At 37.7% G+C, this 19,670-nt stretch overlaps 3 protein-coding genes across 12 annotated transcripts in view; 2 read left to right on the forward strand and 1 right to left on the reverse strand.

The window, feature by feature from the left end:
* Positions 1-3,477, forward strand: part of irag2 (inositol 1,4,5-triphosphate receptor associated 2) — a 37,087-nt gene extending 33,610 nt beyond the window's left edge. For 7 of the 8 annotated variants that reach the window (XM_088645789.1, XM_088645781.1, XM_088645782.1 and 4 more), the window contains 4 exons: positions 1,020-1,078; positions 1,447-1,548; positions 1,985-2,104; positions 2,566-3,477. In XM_088645789.1, coding sequence (XP_088501915.1) covers positions 1,020-1,078; positions 1,447-1,548; positions 1,985-2,104; positions 2,566-2,809 — 525 coding nt within the window. In that variant the 3' untranslated portion in view covers positions 2,810-3,477. The remainder of the gene's footprint in view (positions 1-1,019; positions 1,079-1,446; positions 1,549-1,984; positions 2,105-2,565) is intronic. The other variant, XM_088645786.1, reaches the window with a different exon arrangement.
* dnai7 (dynein axonemal intermediate chain 7) lies at positions 3,402-13,813 on the reverse strand. The gene is made up of 14 exons (XM_088645797.1): positions 13,406-13,813; positions 13,114-13,205; positions 12,151-12,255; positions 11,413-11,550; positions 10,825-10,971; positions 9,901-10,004; positions 9,319-9,592; positions 7,945-8,056; positions 7,665-7,828; positions 7,024-7,213; positions 6,337-6,551; positions 5,208-5,369; positions 4,725-4,838; positions 3,402-3,757 (listed from the first exon to the last, which is right to left on the reverse strand). Exons 1-14 carry the CDS (start codon positions 13,506-13,508, stop codon positions 3,482-3,484), a joined length of 2,196 nt encoding a protein of 731 aa, XP_088501923.1. The 5' UTR covers positions 13,509-13,813; the 3' UTR covers positions 3,402-3,481.
* A 1,285-nt stretch (positions 13,814-15,098) lies between these two features.
* On the forward strand, positions 15,099-19,670 carry LOC148655306 (electron transfer flavoprotein regulatory factor 1-like). 3 transcript variants are annotated; one of them, XM_088645817.1, is made up of 4 exons: positions 15,171-15,217; positions 15,573-15,648; positions 16,514-16,601; positions 18,519-19,670. In XM_088645817.1, the coding sequence occupies exons 3-4, from the start codon at positions 16,557-16,559 to the stop codon at positions 18,732-18,734; spliced, it is 261 nt and encodes an 86-aa protein (XP_088501943.1). In that variant the 5' UTR covers positions 15,171-15,217; positions 15,573-15,648; positions 16,514-16,556; the 3' UTR covers positions 18,735-19,670. The 3 variants fall into 3 exon arrangements, with proteins under 3 accessions (XP_088501942.1, XP_088501943.1, XP_088501944.1); XM_088645816.1 differs by lacking the exon at positions 15,573-15,648 and having other exon boundaries at positions 15,099-15,217; XM_088645818.1 differs by lacking the exons at positions 15,171-15,217; positions 15,573-15,648 and adding an exon at positions 15,231-15,362.

A 19,670-nucleotide genomic window follows, 5' to 3' on the forward strand; every position in this document is an offset into this window, starting at 1 on the left:
TTAAATAGTGGGCAGATGTAGTACCCGCCACATGAATTGGGACAGCAAAGTCCAAAACTGATGTGCTTTTCAATAAAGCTATTTGTATTTGTCACCATAAAATTAGAACATATAATTAGCATATAACTTGCATTTAAGGTCATTCCAAAGACTACATTTCATCATATACGAACAACATATACTTCATGTTCAGCCCAATACATTCTGCTGTTGCCGTCATTAGTTACATGATCTGTAAAGATGAGTAACACTAATTTGACAGGAGGTCACACCTGATATCCAAAGGGAACTGTAGTCCCAGTTTACGAGATGGTTATTTAATCTGGATGACAAGATAAATACATTGACATTGTAGAAAAAAATTAAAAATTGCGAATTGAGCACAAGATCGTGAAATTTGTGAAAGTACTGTTGTCAGAAACTCTCATCTGAGTTCCCAATAGTTTCCGTAATGACTTATGTAATGTGTTGTACAGGTTGTGCAGCAGACATTCAACTGCAGAAATGTACTAACATGATCTGTATGCACAGTTAACAAGTAGTATTTGTCTGCAAAACTGTCTCGAAATCCAAAGCAATATTTATTTTGGATTAAAAGAGATGTATTCGCAAGCCTTCTTGTTTGCAATGTAATAAGACCGCAACACATCACTGGAAGTTTTTTTTGCCTTGTTCTGAATCGCAGAACATGGTGCTATGCATAACATGGAAATTTCATTTATTTTGTGACGTACACAGCAACTTGTAAAACCTCCAATTTACTTTTTACTTTTATTGTGGTTTGAAATGCTGATTCTGTCTGATGCCAAAATATGAAAATAGCATTGAAGTTCTCATTTAAGTTTGTAAGGTTTTCATTTTGACAGTGAATCTCTTTTCATAATGAAAACATACTAGTCTTTGATCCAGATTTTTGTTCTGCTCCTGTGATTTTTTTATATCTGTGTAAAATTTAATGGTCTTACCCTCCTTTCTCCTGAGTATCAGTATGTATTTAATTAAATTTAATGTCTTTGCAGCCGAAGCTTCATGAGATCTCGGAGACCGAAGCCGACAAGCTGTGTAGAACTGGGAATTGGTGAGTATCAGCTTGGGCACTTTTTATCAGTAGTTTCCTGTTGTTGCACTAGTAATGTTTCTGTCTTGGATTTCTTTTTCCTACAATATTCTTTCAAGATGTTGCCCACATTATTTAGGTGCACATGACATGTTTAGGTGCAGAATGCTTCTGTTTCTAGAGTTACCATTCATCCCTCAGTCTGCAGTATTGCATTCCCAAACTACTGGGGAATTTATTGTGGCATCCATCTAAAGTGGTACTCCCATGGTAAATTAAATTAAAACTCCACAGATGCAAATTAAAATAAAATATAATCTTTCTAGTACCATTTATGTTTTGATTAAGCTGTGCAGTTACCTATGTAACTGATTATCAAACTGTTACAGGAGGGTAATGGGAATGAAGCAAAACAGTACCCGTCCTACATTACAGCGGTTCGTGAGCTCATGTCCTTGGGCGGAATCTGATGAGCCCTCTTTAATGAAAGGGTAAGCATTACTCTCCTACTGTTCATTATCCTGCCCTTTTCTGTGGCTACTTTGGACTAGTCAGTAGTCCCCAACACGCACAGAGAAGTTCAAGTGGTAGATGTCATTATGTAGACTCTATTGGCATTCCACTTGCAACAGCAGATGGACTAAAACATCAGTGCAAAGTTGAGAAATTATTTACTCAGTTCAGGTAACTGTGATGTATATTTTACTGTCCATATATGGTGCAAGATCATGCCATCTTTAGTTTCTCAACAGAAAAGTACTTTTAACAATGTATTCAGACAGTTTAGAAATCAATTGCAGTTCAAAGGACTTTGTTCAGTTTTAATTTTGAAGAGGTCTGTGCAGTTGTGCCATAACAGGACAATTTATAGCGGAGATATGTTCTTGCATAACCACTGCTGTTTGTTGAATACTAATGTGTTTGCAGATATGAACAAGAATCGGAATCCCCTCCTGCAGAGGAAAAGAGAGAGGAAATTGTGGAAAGGAAGTCAAGCTTAACAGAAATGGGCATTAAAATTTCATCAGTCTTAATGACTTCCACAACGTTAGTTAAAAGTTTTTTCACATGCTGCAGCTCTGCTAAATGTGGTCAGCTTTGTGGTGCAGGGTTAACATGTAATCAAAATTGTTCCTGCTAGCTTTGCTATTCTGGGTTATTGGAAGCTTTCTGCTTGGGGAACCTAAACCAAATTGGGATGCTATTGCTGCCCTACATGTGTGGCTGAAATGTAAGCTTGTTGTGCTGAATTAAAGTCAATAATCTACCAGAACATTTAAATATCCTCCCTTCCATTCCTTTACTGTTTTTCTTTTTTGTTATCCTATTTTTTGGTCATATGTATTTAACACTTTTGTCTAACGTACTGATTGCTACATCTGTGGAAAACCTAACAATTCCATGCTTGACAAACAGTGCCTTGGGCTTGCTGCAGTATGCAATGTGGTGCTATTACACAATGACTGGGCTGGCACTAAAAACTTCTCTTCTTTCTTATTTTTTTGCAGCTGTGACCAGATCAGCTCACGGTTTGCAGATTTCCGACATTCGGTTTCCAAAAGCAACAGAGGAATGTGGATTTCCGTTGTCCTCACTGTGCTCTTTGCAGCTTTCATCGGCCTCATTGCCAGCTTTGCTTTTCAGCCTTCTGTGGATGCAGCACCTGTAGGGACTGGAGACTCTTGGGTGGCCATTCAGCAGTTCCTGTGGCCTTATACTGGACTGAGACACAATGGCCAGCCCCCTGTATAAGACATCGATTATCTGTGGAGGTGTTCAAAATTCTAGGCATTCTGCTGGAATTGACTGAAGACACATCACTTCTATTATATGCAGTAGGTAGTTACGTGGATATACTGTAACACTTTCAGTGAACTGAGTATATTTTTTCATCTGTCCTTTTGGGCTCTTTTATGAACAGGACACTGCAAACCCAAAACATTTTTAACAGCTAAACAGCTACAGATAACTACTGATCGTTGTTTAGACTTTTAATGGCTGTTGTTCTTACGGCATTTTTATTACAGAAATTGCACTTCATGCTGATAGTCCCTTGGTTTACTGAATAAGACTGCCTTTTTGAAGTCCACTTTTCACTTTAACATGATACACAATGAGAAATTACCATGCACATTTAGGGTAATAAGCACTGATAATCAGGTAATTGATTTTTTTTTTAATTTTTGAAGTAAACTTTAACTTATTTTATGATTTTAAAAAATTAAAATGACATAATCAGAGAGAACAGTGTGGGAAAATGTGAACATTTTTACTTTGCAGGGCTGTTGTTTTTCTGTTTGGTTAATCAATGTCTATATTATAAAAGAAGTTGCGGTGTAATTCCTAAAGGTAAATGAAAACACTTTAATATCTTTCAGAAGAAGTGGAAATGTGCACAATAAAGTAATTGTTTAAGCATATACTTCATGAGTATGTTAATACCCTGGTTGCATACAGGAGTTTTTGTACACAGTCGATAAATAGATAATGAGAACGATTAATCCTGTCGAGTGCTGCATCACACATTCTTTCTTTTAGCATGTGTAGGAATGTAGAATGAAACTCGCTGCCTTCAGCCAGTTCTGTTGAGAAAGATTCGCAGTACTCTCTGTTCTTCAGGCGCATAGCCTTTTGAGTGCTGAGCAAATACAGACTCCACTCTTCCTCGGACACCGGATCAGTCTTGAGGTGCTCACTCACCTGAAAACAAAATGTTCCTATTACTGTTCAACTCGAGCCGCACAAATGTTATTCACAGAGGTACAGACCTGGGGATATGTAGGGAGAGAACTTAATATCTATAGCCAAAAACCTATGCAGAGCGAAAACATTGATATAGGATACATGTAAAACTCAATTGCTCTAAGAAGCAGGAACACTTAGAAATGTAATTGTGCAGTAGAATATGTCCTGTTTGAGAGGTTAAGAACTGGATGCTGCAGCAGTACTTCAAGCTGTGAAAAACCCATTTGCTCACTGCAGTCATTTATAATCAACTTCCTTGTTCCTGGTTTTTGCATCAAGTTTAAGTTGTTACTTCACCCTTAAGACATGACCCTCTTATTTATTTCTAAAGTCGTTCGGACAGCAGTTCTATGAATACAACGTAATTTTGCAGTGGTTATGCCAAGTGTTCAGTTAATTCTTACATTTCATCACATTTTAGAAACATTTATGTAAATAAGGAAATGATTGTATATATTGTGTGGAAACGTTCCAATGGTATTGCAGATCTTTTACTGATGCATCTAGGAATTAGAAAACAAGATTTCACTCCACTTTAAAACTTTTAAAAAAATGTGATGCACACATTTAAGAGGCTGCCGCCTTCCATTCAGATTAAAAGAAGAAAGCTGCTCTTCAGCTTAAGGAAAAGGTGCTTCCTATCACACTAATCTTTGTGTACTTTTAAATGTCAATGTAAAGATAAAAACAGATTTGCAAAGGAATCAGGAATAGTTAATTCCATGCTGAGATGTAGAGAGAAGAAAGAACAAAAAGCACATGGGCTGAAGCACACACTGATGCAGCAACCTGCTAAAATGGATTGGGCTGGAACGCCTTTAAACTAACCCCAAAGCAGATTAATGCATTGTCCTCTAGTTTTAAAGTAAAGCCACATAGTCGTCGTTCTTAAAGAAAGTAGCTTTCAACTTCTTGAATATACCTGCATAACTAGGTGTTCTTTCCCTTGCTCTGCATTCCACTGGCTCCAGCAAAAGGCATACGCCGATGAAACCAAGGCCATCTGGTCATATGCAGCTTGCTCCAGCTGGGGGTCCTGATAGAAAAATAAGGGGCAAATATCCATTACTTTCTAAAGTGCAAGTAGTTCTTTCTGTATGTGTAAGCATGTAACATTTATACTGAGGACCTGATGGTTGACTGCTTTACATACTGTATTGAATGGTGAGAGGGAGAAGACTGCTGTTACCACTACACAGGATAATGTCAAGATTCAAGGTATTCGTTCCTGCCTTTCCTTTCTGCTAATGTCATAGACCAGTTTGGTAGAAGAAAGATCTTGAGATCATGGCCACACAGCAGCTGATGCTATCTATGGGTGTGTAAAGGGATCTCTAACAGAACATTCAAGCAAACTTCCTTTTTTGAGTCAGGAAATGCTTTCAGTTTTCTATGTTGCCCATACCTTTTCATTAACGCTGACATATCTGTCTGAATATTCATCCACAAATATATTAACACCAGCACTTCTCATTTCTCGTATGAGAGCCGATGGGGTCATCCATTTTCCTCTGATCTGGGAAAGGCTGCTGTCGCTGGCTGTGATATTCAGCATGCATTTGTCATCCTAGTTGTGCAAGGAGAGGATCAGGTTACTTAACACAAATGCCTAGTACTAGAAATGGTATAAACTGCACACTTAAGAGATACAGTAGCTTATGAATCAGAGGAATTGTGATGTTTACTGGACACGCTGGTATCTATATTTCAACTAAATTATTTGAGAGCCCTACACTACAAAGCTTATTCAACAGTCTTGTATATGAGAGAGAGCACAGGTCTACAAAACCTTTGCCACCTTGTATAGATGAAATACAACATCAATGTAACCATAGACAATTCAATGGGTTCTAAAGCAGCTAGTAAACAAAATATGGAAACACATTTTATTAATATTTTAGTAACCTGAAATTATCAGTTTAGATTTAATACTGTTTTTTAATTTGTTTTATACGAAAGTTTAATTAATTTGTTTTCTATGTTCTCTATGAAAGGAGGCCCTCTAGCTATATTCTGTAGTTAGAAGATAATTGATCTGAGAATTTCATCCAGCTGTTTGTTGAAACAGGCAAGGATCTCACCTATAAAAACATGGAAGAAGCTAGCCGGCCATACTGCCACAACCCACGGTTCTAAATGTACTTCTATGAGCGATCAAGATAGCCACATGAGGCTTTGTCTTTTACTTTCTGAATGTTTTTCATGGCTGGAACTGAAAACCTAACAAACATTTGTACTTATAGAGGTTGAATACTGCAATTACATGATCATGAAGGTTTTTTTAGTGCTTACATTTGTCATTAACAAACATGAATACTTTTATTTTCTGTTCATTGGCACCAATACCCATTAACTAAAAAATATATTCACTTCGAATCACTCCTTTATACTTTTAAGTTAAAAAATGAATGTTTTTTTACACAAGCAGCTAAACTACAAATCTAAAGGGCACTTTACTCACATTAAGGTGACAGAGATATCATTTGTCTGACTGTACATAGTAGGATCATTGATTTGGTATAGATAGTGCTTGCCTTTATTGTTATTTCAACTTCAGAGATGGCAGCCGTGACAGTGAAAAGAGCTGTATTCAGTCCAAGGGGTCTGAGCTCCCAAAACTGAAATGGCATATTAACATAAGAATCCTGCATAAGTGTGAAGATATAGAACGTATCCATCTTGAAATAAATTTTCTTTGCCTCTTTATCATACTTCACATCGCTTATACGGTCTGTTTTCCACTGATGACCTGCAATGGACAAATTTAACACAAGTAGGAAAACATTAAATCATGCAATATAGAGAAATATTTTCTATTTTTGTATTAGAAAATTGTTATTACGGCCTGTGTTTACGACCACAATTTGGTTTGTCATATGGGGTTCTGTGTCTATACCTGTTGGATTAAATGTTAAAATACACTCAATGCAAGCACAATTTCTATATTTATTTTTTTCCCCATTAACAGAAAAATTAATTGCACACAAGAACTTAAACAAGAATAGGTTTTAAATTTTGTATGTATGCTCACACTGGATATTCAAACTTGAATTAAGAGAATACAAAGAAGAATTTTAACTCAATTAATGGTTTCACCATTAAAGATCGTCTTAGATTCACACTGTATGTTTTTTCCTAATGCCAAACTGGCGAGCAAAAAACTCTTAAATAGCAAAACAGTCCAGCCGAGGAAACCTCAAACATTTAAGTTAAAAGTTTACCAGTGCCATCCCATCTAGCAACCTGAGGGTCCTCCAAAAACGTGACAGAATCAGGAAGACTAATGGTGACCCCTACTGGCGGAGAAGTCAAATTGTCACTCTCCCTCTCCTCCGACTTAGCAGACCCTGAGGTCTGTGGTAGGTTTTGTTCCAAGGGGTATGGAAATGGCTGGAGTCCTGTTTCTGAGAGCTGGTGGGAGGACAGAATAAATACCACTAAGATAGAGAAACACAAGATCGGGCTAACTATTAACTGTTATCAATGTCATATCTTTTCTAACATCCTGGACTTTTAACTGGGTCACAAACATAATTGTTAAAAGAGTCTTGAAAGAATTAAACTCAAGGAAAGACTTCCTTTGTGTTATATGTCTGACTTGAAAAGAAATCCATTAAAAGCACACTTTAAAGATGGTTGACTTCAACTGGTTAAATTTTTTATAGAAATATGGATTTTCAATTAAAATGTTCATGCTCATCAAATTCATTAAAACACACAGAAGTAAGATCTTCAGTGTCTTCTCAGACAGTTCAAATGCTTTTTGAAAGGATAAAAAAATCCTCTATCATTTGCAATCCTTTTAATCAGTGGATTGTACTAAAAACACAATATTATTTTATTTTCTCATGGTAATAATTACTTCTGTGATTGTCCATCCTTTAATGTCTTTGGATTGTGGGGGCAACCTGAAGACATCATAGTAGTAGACTCCCCCTAATGGTGTGAACTGGTGCAGGTCAACAGCATCTTCTTCCAAAATATCTTCTTCATGCTCCTGTGGAGCAACAGTTGTTTCTTCCTGTGCTGTACAAAGTCAAAGAAAGATCATTCCAATACACAATAAAGTAAAATATGTAATGACAAAATGGCAACCGAATGGCATGACCTCCCCATCTTCTGGCCGTGGTTAAATTGCTTACCATCAATTACTGTTTCCTCTGAATGGCTTTCTGGCTTACTTTCTCCATCCTCATCTGTCTTTTTCTCCACAGAGCTTGATTCCTCTTTAGCTGATGTTGTGCTCAGGGCACTCTTTGAAGAAACAACAAACTACTTTATCAAATTAGTTACCGGCTTAGTTATGTCGATTGTCATAGTTTTTTAGCATATTCTTTAGAAACGTGAAAGTTTTCAATTTCAACTTACGAGCTTTGCCATTTAAAGACTAATACTCACTTGTAAGACCATTACATTCAGCAAAGCTGGGTTTTCACACTAATCTAAGAAGTAAAGTTAACTTATTACTGTAATTATTATTGCAAGGCAGCATTTAAATAATACACAATGTGAATGCTTATAGGTCTCTACATTTACCACATTGTGAAACAATATGGCTGTGAGCAAAAGTGACCATTGTTCACTTTTTATGCTCTTGAAAAACTAATGCACTAATGGAAATCAATATAGATGACAAATTTATGTTGCAAGACTGCCTCCTTTACATCACCAAATTAAACTTTTGTTCCAATCATGTCTAGATTTCATCTTCGTGTATTTTTGTTGCAAACTGTACAGAAACGCAGCTGCCTCCTATCTCCCCTGACAGGTTAATCCCCCAAAAATGAGAAAAATCAAAATTCCATCCGAAGACTTGTTTTCTTCAGCCATTTTCGAGGAATGAGAGCTTGATGTTACGGATAAGCAAAAATACAAGTGAACCACTTAGCATATCATCGATTTGCTCCAAAGGTTACATTATAAAAAAAATATATGGGCTGACATGTATTTCCAAAAAAGGCAAGTTATTTCCATTGGCTGGAAACACTGGTGAGAAGAAAGGGCGGAATGCATAGGCATCAGTGTGGAGCAATGGTTAGGGATTCAGGACCCATGGGTTCAAATCCCAGGTGAAACACTGTCGTACCCTTGAAGAAGCTACTTCTCCCAAATCGCTTGAGTGAAAAGGGGGTAGACATACAGTAAGCAGCTGTGGATAAATGCATTAGCCAAATAAATGGCGTTTATAACCACATTTTGGGAGGGATGACAACAACCAAGCTCCATCAGACTCAGCTGTCAGTAATTAGAAATCGCTCCTGTCAATCCATTCCTCTTCCAAACGCTATAAATACCTACGAGATCCCTATCTCTCTCTCTTGCACGTCTCTTGCATCCCACCTCCACCTCTGCAGCTACCCCTTGGTCACCCAGCACGGGGGTCCTGGTCTCTTTGTCCTCTGGCCGGGAGGCCAGCCCTCAGCCAAGTGGGTTCAGCCACAATTTCGCTCCATGACGCTTTCATCTTGGGCGTTTGTCATTCCTCGTGAAATCCAGTTAAGAGAAAGCCACCTCACCTTCCTATCGTCAGACTTAACGGAGCGGGTCTCATCTTCAGGGATGTGAGCGGCCTCCGTTTGGCCTTGGTCCTGCTCCTCCACGCGCCCCCCCGCTGGAGACGCCGCCCCGGTCCCCGCGAGAGCCCTTCTGGCCAAGGGCTGGAGGGAGCGGCTCAGATGGGACAGGTGGTCGTAGTGAGTGTGCAGGATCCTGATGGCGATGTCACTCACGGCCAGCTGCTTGGGCAGCTCAAACGCTACTCCGGCATCTTGAAACTCCAGTCCTCTGAACCTGTTGATTGCAGAAGGATGCTTTTGAAGAGTCCTACAGTATAGTTTCTACAAGATACTGTGACATAAGCTTTACACATCCTTGTTTCAAGTTACTTTGCCTAAATCTTGCTGAGACCGTTTTTAAACTGATCTACATTCAGTGGTACAGAATTTCAGTTTCAATTAACATTTAGGAAGACAACTCTGACCTCATGCTGCAGATGTGTCAACTTGTTTCAAACGCTCTGGTGGTTGATTAACAGTACTTCTTCATTTTAAAATGCTGAAATATAAACTCACACTGTTTTTGTAAGAAAAAAAACATACCTTGGATTTTTGCTGAGGTTTGCCCACAAGCACAGCGTCACATTCACAGTTGTCATCACAATGCGCATATTCCCCGTCTCTATGTCTGCAAGATCTCTTGAGTGCTAAAGAAAAATGCAGTACACTACGGCTTAATCATCACAGCGAACAAAAAACAAAAAATGAATTTGTGGCTGTTGTATGAGTAAAAAAAAACATCTCTGTGTATTGTTTTCAAGATGAATAGCAATATCCCCAAGTCAAGGCAGTCAACTGGAACACCTGTGTGTGTTCAATAATTCATAAAAACTACTCAAGATCCACAGCGAAACAAATTCCCTACGCACGTAATCTACCTTATGCTTATACTATATGCATGCTGCTTCCCCACCGGACATTTGTGGCAGGGAGACAGGGAGATACCCTGAGGCTGGAGTGGTTGACCCCAGTGCTGGTAGAGGAAGAGAGCTACAGGGGGTGGAACAGCCCACTTCCCCAGGAGCCCCAGGGCAAAGCGCCCCTGGGGGGTCTTAAGCTTTGAGCATAAAACATCCTCACCAGAATTCCTCTAGACTCTCAAGATCAACCTGAAACCCAGGTCTCAGTTCATTCAAGCTTAGTTCCCCCATGGAAATAGTTCACTGCATTAAAGCTGGTTCTCTAAATGGCAGTGTTCAGGGTTTTTTAAAAAAAATAACTTCACTCTACGATACATTTTCACATCTCTATGCATGTTCCTGTGTGTATACTGTATATACTGTAGGACTGGATATACAACCCAAGGTACAAGTGGGTTCCTCTTTCTTGTATATAATTTTTGTTGGGATACGGCAAATATCAAAAATTATATTTCTATGAACCACAATATGTTAATATTTTAATTGCCATTTGACGAGCCCAAATGTTTGGTAATGGTAAAACGCACTAATAAAAATGGTACTTTACCTTAAGTATTTCTTCAGTAGCTTCATTATATTTAGAATAAATGAGGTTTTGTAGGTTGAGAATACTCTCTTTATATTGAAGCACTTCCTTTTCATTCAACTCAGAGCTGGGGGTTTCATTTAAAAGGTAATCCAGCTCCTCGATAAGCTGAGAGTATAGCAAGAATTATAAGTGTTGCACTTTATAAGTAAATCTTTTTAAATCCTACATTTTTTTATTAAAACATAGAACTCAGAAGAAATACAAAATCAATATAACAAAGACTGAGAAAAAAATTGTGACTGTTTTGCCAGATGCATTTTAATTAATTTTATTCCTTATAGTAATGATACCTATAGTGTAGGTCTAATTATTTTTAAAAAATTGAATTAAATATCTTGTAAGCTTAACACATTGACTACACTTAATTTCTTACATTATGTTTTCTTTAATAATCAGGAATTTTATGGTCTACTAAATCTCTAGATAAAACAAGATAAATCCATTAAAACAAATGACACAAACATCATTAACTCTAAAAATGCCTCAGTCTTTCTTCCCATACATATTATATAGTCGTAAGATCTTCTACTTATTTTCTGCACTTACATTAATTGCTAAAGCACACTGATTCAGAACACAATTGATCTCCACATCTGTATTTTCTCTCCATAGATTTATATATGTGTTAATCTCCTGTGGCACTGATGGATCCGGACTGCCATCACACTTCATGTAACGATCCCACTACAAAAACAAATATCATGTTACTCATGTGTTTACTTTTTCCATAATTCATAAATTCATTTTGTTTTTTTAATGATTGATTTTTTAATGAAATTATTTATATGGACCTATAATTAATATTAATTTCTGTACATTATACAAATTACAAGTGACACAATGGTTAGCATTACTGCCTCACGGTGCTGAGGCCCTGCGTTCAAATCCAAACCCGGGGTGCTGTCTGTGTGGAGTCTGCATGGTCTCCCTGGATTAGCTTGGGTTTCCTCCAGGGGCTCTGGATTCCTCTCACAGTCCAAAAACATACTGGTAGGTCAGCTGTCTTTGGGGAAAATTGGCCCTGGTATGAGTGTGCACGTGTTTGTGTGTGCCCCTGTGATAGACCGGTGTCCCATCCAGGATGTATCCCATCTTGCGCCTGTTGCTTGCCAGGACAGACTCCACCTCCCCATGACCCTGAATCAGATGAAGTGTTACAAAACCGATGGACGGATGTACAAACTACAGCAACATTCTTCAACTGTGTCCATCTTAAGAGATGTTGTGGTAGTGAAAACACTTTAGGTTTCACTAACTCTTAGTGATTTACAGCATCTAATTTACCTTTTCCTTTGCTCGGAGGTCTGCATGCCATTTATTCACAGCACAGTGATTTTCCTCCAGCGTGCGCCGGAGCTCAGCAAGCTCATCCTCTCTGCGTTCCCTGTCCTGTTATTAAAGGACAGCAATAGGTCATTTGCTTTTGTGTGTGAATGTGAAAACTAAGTGAGCAGTAGTGCATAAACTGGCTAGATGAGATTATGTGATAAGTTATCTACTAGCAACCAAACAAATTCAAAAAGCAGAACTGCCTCTTCTCAGTTTTAACCATTTACAGTATATTGTGTCTCGAAACATTATTCATCCTCTCCCAATAATGCCTCATTTGAATTACAACTTTTTATAGGTGAAAGTAATTTCAGCAATAAATGTACAGGAAAATCAAAAGCAAAGCTATATAGAAAATAAACGTTATGACTTCAAAAATTGTAAATGGTTTGAGCAGAAACATTTATAGAGGGACTTTACATAATAATTCAGAAAAGCTGCTAACACAAGAAGCCCACCAGACTCTGTCAGGATGAGCAGTGGGTACTAGACCAGACAACGTCAACAACAGTGGAAATTCAGAAGTGTGCTTAAGGTTTAGTACAAGAGGCACTTCTTAACTCAAAAAGCTTCAAAACAAAACAACACTTTTCAATTTAATATACTGAGCTCATTCAAGCAACAGTTGGCTACATAGAAGCTAATAATCAAACTAGCAAAGCAGGCCTAACAACCTCCTCTTGTTTTTTACTTTTCTAAATTCTTAAATTCCATCTGAGAAAACCTTTTCAATAATTTGCATTACATTCTCAGCACCATTTGTAACATAAAATGCAGATATTTATTATTTTATTATTTTTTAATTTCTTTTCATTTATTCATACGAATACAATTAGCTAGAATTAGTGATTCTTTGTGATCTCTTTTTTTAGTGAAGGGGCTGGTCTGAGAAGCAAGGCCTGGTGTGACTCCGCTGACCTTTGACTCAAGTCTCTCTTGCTCCTCCTGGACCTTCCTTTCCCTTTCTGATCTCTCTGCTTCCTCTTGCTCTGCAATGAGTCGTGCCTCTTCTGAAATTAGGAAAGAACACAATTAAACAGGATAGCATGGCCTTCTAACTTCAATAGAATATGGTCATAACACGCTAGAAAAAAACGTAGGTTGTTCAGTTTCTTATAAACTTACTTCTGATCTAAAGGAATTTAGAAAAAGAAAACAGAAGCCTCACTACACTGAGTTAAAAATGACAGTACAGAATTATAGAGAATACCTTCTTCTTTTTGTTTCCTCTCTTCCTCTTCCTTCTGCAACCTCTCTCGTTCAGCTTTGCTGAGCTTGCCTTTCTTCTTTGCAGACTTTAAGTAAATGAACATGCTAAGTAAATCAGCATTTGAGCTCCCACTACGTTTAATTGTAAATCGTTAGGATGAGGTGCAAGATTATAATCATAAACATCCTGTGGCCATTATAGTACATACAATACTGATGTTAAAAAGCTGGCTGGTGGAAATATTTCCTCAAACAGCTGGAGAATGTTGGTTGTTAGCATACTGAAAATGCTTCTGAGCTACCTTTGATGGAATATTATCCATTGCAAAACATCATCTTAGCATTTACAGACATTACAGACTCAACCCAATTAAAATATGAAGGTAAAACACACATTTGCAGGAGCGATGTAGCTACATTCAGTCATACCTTTTCATCCTTTGGCGGCTAAAGGGCAGGAAATGAAATGGAAAAGAAAAGCAGGTCAGAGAAAAAGCAAACCTGGCAGCTACTTGCACAGAGTTGAAACAAGAGTGTGGCTACTAAACTGGACAGTGTGGAATCAAGAATGCAGCTATTAAACTAGGCAGTTACTGGACAGAGAGGTATCAAGAGTGTAGTTATTAAACTAGGCAGCTACTGGAATCAAGAGCGCACTCATCCAACTAGGCAGCCAAAGGAACACAGTCGAATCAAGAGTGCAGGTATTGATTGCAGATACATCCAGGACTTAAAGGATGTTCTGAGCTGACTGGCTAAAAGAACTGAGCCGTTCTGGTTTTGATCACAGAAGATGAAGAAGTGACATGATCCACATATGTAACATTTTCAAAGGTATTCACAAAGTCTATCCAGCAGGCTTCCTCAGAATCAACTGGATGTCACAAGTGGAAACTGGAGGTCTGAAGGAGAAAGCTGCACAGCAGCGCACGTAATTATGACAGAGGTACATCTGTACACAGAGTTGGGGGAGTATGAAGTAGGCCCCGCAGTCAATGAAAGCCTGAAAGGGCTGGGAGAGATCCTTCACTAAACCCTCTGGTCTCTGGAACCTGTTTATGTTCGCAAAAGTGCATTTATTCACCTGGTTCTGCAAGCAGATTTACAGTATTTACGGTATTTATTTACAACTCAAACTACATAGAAGTTTGTATGTTGTATACTGGGTTTTGATTAAAAAAAATCGATTATTTTGTTTTAAACGTTTCAAACACAAGTCCCTATTCACATTATTCTAAAGACTATTTAGACGCCATTGACAGAATATTAAACAATTTAAGGAGAAATATACACTAGCTAACTTTGGCAAGCTCTTTGTTTTTCTTTAAAACACATTAGCCTAACTTTGTGTGAAAACGTAGAGATGCTTTTCTTTACTCTCTTTATTCATCTTACGATAAAAAACATTCATTTAAAAAAATGCGTAATAAACTGAAACAGTCCACACACAGCTTAAGACAGTATTGTACATTACCATAATTACCTATTTACCTACATCTGCACAGTAGTTCAGTGAATGCCACAATCAAAAGTGTTAGAAACCGTAAGATGTTGGAAGTGTCAGAATAATATTTAAATAGTATGATAAAAACATATTTATGTCTGGTATAAAAACTTTCTCAGCTCCCGCACTCACCATCTTGCACTGTTTGGCGTCCAAGTTGCTACGGTAACACGAGAGCACGCGCACTGCACTTACTACACTGCCGTAAGGCGGTTTGCAGCACGGGTTTGCGATATTGTAAACCGATTTGCGTTGTTTGCATTGCGTTGTTTGTTGGGTGGAGGAGAAGAAGGGCAAGTTGATTAGAAGGTGCAGTATGAATGCCAAATTATGTGCATTTACTTTCTTTTAAAGAAGGCAGTTGTTTATACACCACCTACTGCATTTCATTTCATTGACTGTAAAACCTGCCTTCGTTAACGGATTTCTTTTCCGTGCAAACCCATCCAGTTTTGTAAGGCATATTTCCAGAATTATGCACTAAAGTTGCGAAAACCCATACCCTAGTAATGGTCAAGGATCTGGGTGAAAAATAAATAGATAAATTAGTCTAAACGTCTAAATATGAACAGGCCTGAGTCGTCGATAAGGCAGAATTAGTCAAAGTAAATACCATGTCTCCTGTAACCTAATGTTTCTGCTTGGACTTTTGCTTATTCTGTAGGTTTTCCCAATTCTTAAAAACTGTGCCTTCGTCTGTCGAACGACTTATTTTTATTTTTTCTTACCAAAATTTCGAGGTATATCGCATCCATTACGTTTTGTTTGGTGACTTAGAAATATTCGATGGGTGTCATTATTCCACTTTGTTGAACCCGGGGTAGCGTTAACTGAGCGAAGTAAAAGTTACAGTGCCTATAGAAAGTCTGCACCCTCCTTGGACTTTTCCACATTTTATTGTGTTAATAAAACGGCATGGAACCCTGATGGATTTAACTAAAAACAATTACAGACATTTTACGAAATTAAAAATAAACAGAAAATAATTGTTTTAGAAATAATTATATCTAAAAATAAAAGTTAATACTTGGTAAGATCACCTTTGGCAGCAATTACAGCTGCGAGTCTCTTTGGGTAAGTCTCTATCAGCGTTGCACATCTTGACTGAATGTTTGCCCAATCTTCTTGGCAAAATTGCTCAAGCTCCATCAAGCTGGATGGGGACCATTTGTGAACAGCACAAGAGAGTGGGTTACTTCAGAGGTCATTTAGATGTGTCAAAGCAAGGGGGTGAATACTTATGTATTCAGTTATTTGTTTTTAATTTTTAATTTAGTAAAATGTCTGGATTTTGTTTTCACTTTGACATTATAGAGTACTTTGTGTTGTTGAGTGGCAAAAATCTTAGTTAAATACATCATGGTTCCATGTTGTAACACAATTACAAAAAAAAAGTCCAATGGGGGTGTAGACTTTCTATAGGCACTGTATAACTACACGTTATTAACAGGCTGCATTCGGTCTTATTTTGCCTAATAGACTATTTCTACCATTAAAATAATTACAGAAATCCAGGTGGGTAATACAGAGAGAGGAAATTTGTCACTGCAGTTCTCAGGTTAAGCAGCTGCACGGATTATTGGTTTCAATTTTTCATCATTTCAGCTTCACCTTCTGTGAAGGCCGAAAAGGTCTGGTTCGCGTGACAATGGCCAGTCCTCTCCGAGGTGAAGTAGTGAGACTGTACAAGAATGTGAGTTCCCCATTATCTGTCTGCACGTTTACAGCAATCACATTGTTACTTCCAGTGTCTTGTCCTGTCCTGATTACACATGGTAGACTAGAATTGGGGAGCTGTCACAGTGAGTGGTTTGTAAAAGAGCGATTACAGATTAATTCATTTTTTAAATGTAAAAAGGACAAAATAGCAAGTTTCAGACGTCGAGCTAAAAACCACTCACTGATACAGCTCCCCACTAGACTACAGGATAAACTACATACAGAGGGTGCAGCCCAGGACTGCTATGACTGTTTCAGATGTGTGAGTGTTTCTGAGCTTTGGTCCCATCCTGGAAATAAATGTAGTCTTTACATGTTGCGACATTACAAATCTGTTTTTATGTGATTCAGATAAACTATGAAAAGTAAGTGTGAAATGAGGGAGTACCGTGTTTTACTGATTCATCAAATTCAGGTGTAACCAGAAATGTGGTCAGAGCAAGTACCTGGACTGTGTATGTCCAACTGCTCCAGACTTCTCTTACTGAAGAATATGAAAAGCTCCTACGACCATTACTTCGTCCGACAAGTTTGATGTAGAGACACTGTCAGTATCATTGTCTCTTAACGGGGACACTATACTGTAAACAGGCGCCGTCCTTTGGATGAGATGTAAAACCGAGGTCCTGACTCTCTGTGGTCATTAAAAATCCCAGGGCGTTTCTTGAAAAGAGTAGGGGTGTAACCCCAGCGTCCTGGCCAAATTTCCCATTGGCCCTTACCAATCATGGCCTCCTAATTCTCCCCATCTATGAATTGGCTACATTACTCTGCTCTCCTCCCCACTGATAGCTGATGTGTGGTGAGCGTTCTGGCGCACTATGGCTGCCGTCGCATCATCCAGGTGGGGCTGCACATTGGTGGTGGTGGAGGGGAGTCCCTATTTACCTGTAAAGCTCTTTGAGTGGAGTGTCCAGAAAAGCGCTATATAAGTGTAAGCAATTAATTAATTGATGGCAAATGTGGCAGTGGTCACATGCAAACCAAATTTTATTATTTTTCCATGATTTAGCTTTGAAGAAGTTATGGTCTGTTACCATTTTTTGTTTTCGTCATTTTTCCTGTGTAAAATGTGTTGTAGCACAGTTCATCTAATTGCCATAGTGACCTAATTTCAGTACTTTTTCCCTCATGTTGCTAGTGAAAGGATACTAAATATATTTCGTAACAATTTGGTCCTAATCCACTGTTTAGCCTGGATTCCAAATTTTAAAATATCCTTAAGACTGCACTTATTCTAATGTACAACCTTTGTTTCTGGTTGCCAGCACCCAGTTTTTATCCCCGTGTTCGGGGAGTAGAGAAAATCATGTATGGCATAATTCCTTTATAAATTGAAATAGTTGTATGCAAAGGTTTGGGCACCTCTGGCCAAATTGCATGTTTTGTTGATTTTCTAAGTGAAAAGAAGTTAACACAACCTCTGTAGCGGAAAAAAAAAAACTTAAACATGACATATTTCTGCATATTTTAATGCACAGTTACTATTTGCTGAATTTAACAGATTGAAAAAAATAAAATGTTTAAGTTTGTTCCCTGCAGAGGTTGTGTTGACTTCTTTTCACTTAGAAAATCAACAAAACATGTAATTTGGCCAGGGGTGCCCAAATTGTTGCATACGACTTGTAAATTCATAAAATGTTTTAATTAATAATAATAATTGCTTACACTTATATAGCGCTTTTCTGGACACTCCACTCAAAGCGCTTTACAGGTAATGGGGACTCCCCTCCACCACCACCAATGGTTTTATTAACCATAATAAATACTAATAGTGTTTTATTTGTGTTTTGTTTTAATGTAATAGTTAGATCAATGTTAAAATGATAATACTGAAATCTCTTAAAATAATTGAGAAATTAAAAGGACATTTCTTTCTTTTTATTTCAAGCTGCTTTATCTTGGACGGGAATACCCCAAAGGTGCAGATTACTTCCGAGATCGCCTCAAGACAGCCTTCTTAAAAAATAAAGATGTCACGGACCCGGAAAAGATCAAACAGTTGGTAGCTCGTGGTGAGCATGTTATCAAGGAGTTGGAGGCTTTGTACTACCTGAGAAAGTACAGAGCCATGAAGCAACGCTACTATGAGGAGACTAAGAATTAAGCCATCACAGTGGACTTAAAAAATGATATTGCTCTTGCCACAAAAGGATCACTGGACATCATTTCGTACGGCATTACTTTGAATTGTCTTGGAAATATGGGACTGAAATCACTTTCCTTTACCATCCAGAGTGCTTTAGTTTTTGGTGCTTTATATGAATGTGGCGTTAGTTAAGGTGTGTGGCATGCACAAAATATGTATGATGACTGTAAGATCATGTTTGCAGGTTCACAAAGGGGGATTTGATTATATATATGGAATCTAAATGCCAGGAAGGACACTGTAATAGAAGTGCTGTTGAAATGCTACATTAGAGTATAAAATCTGCAAAACATTTAGAGATCCTATATACCTTTTCAACAAGGAAATCAGTGTGTCCAGATGCTGGTAATGGGCCATCTGTAACAAATACAGTGAATTTTAATTTATCACATAGAGATGGATCACAAATCTTTAGTCATTCTCTACGCTTTTTGTACTGTACATGAACAGAGTAATGTAGTATTAAAAACAGACCTTTACCGACTGCAACCACATTGATTTATAGAAATTAATTTTTGGAAATCTTTGACATGACAAAGGCAGATGGGTTTTAATATGGAACAATAAAATGTTTTTATATCAATAAATTAAAGATTTACTCCAGTTTACACACCCCTGTTTAGCACTATTAATTAAACACTAAATTCAATACCGGAGATCTCTGCAAGCATTCTAGTACTGACACACAAGTAATACCAAAATATTCACACAGTATTGTAGGCACACATATACACTACACCACAAACTTAAAACTAAAAATTCAATGGCAGTGATGTTGTACCACGCATTTTGAAATCCTAATCCGGTTTATAATTTTGTGATAAAACAAATACATATTTGAGACCTTAAGGATTTTATGGATTAATAAAATTTAATTAAAGAAAATGTAAAATA

Source organism: Lepisosteus platostomus, chromosome 9 (genome assembly GCF_059453375.1).
Source record: "Lepisosteus platostomus isolate fLepPlt1 chromosome 9, fLepPlt1.hap1, whole genome shotgun sequence".
NCBI classification, from domain to species: domain Eukaryota; kingdom Metazoa; phylum Chordata; class Actinopteri; order Semionotiformes; family Lepisosteidae; genus Lepisosteus; species Lepisosteus platostomus.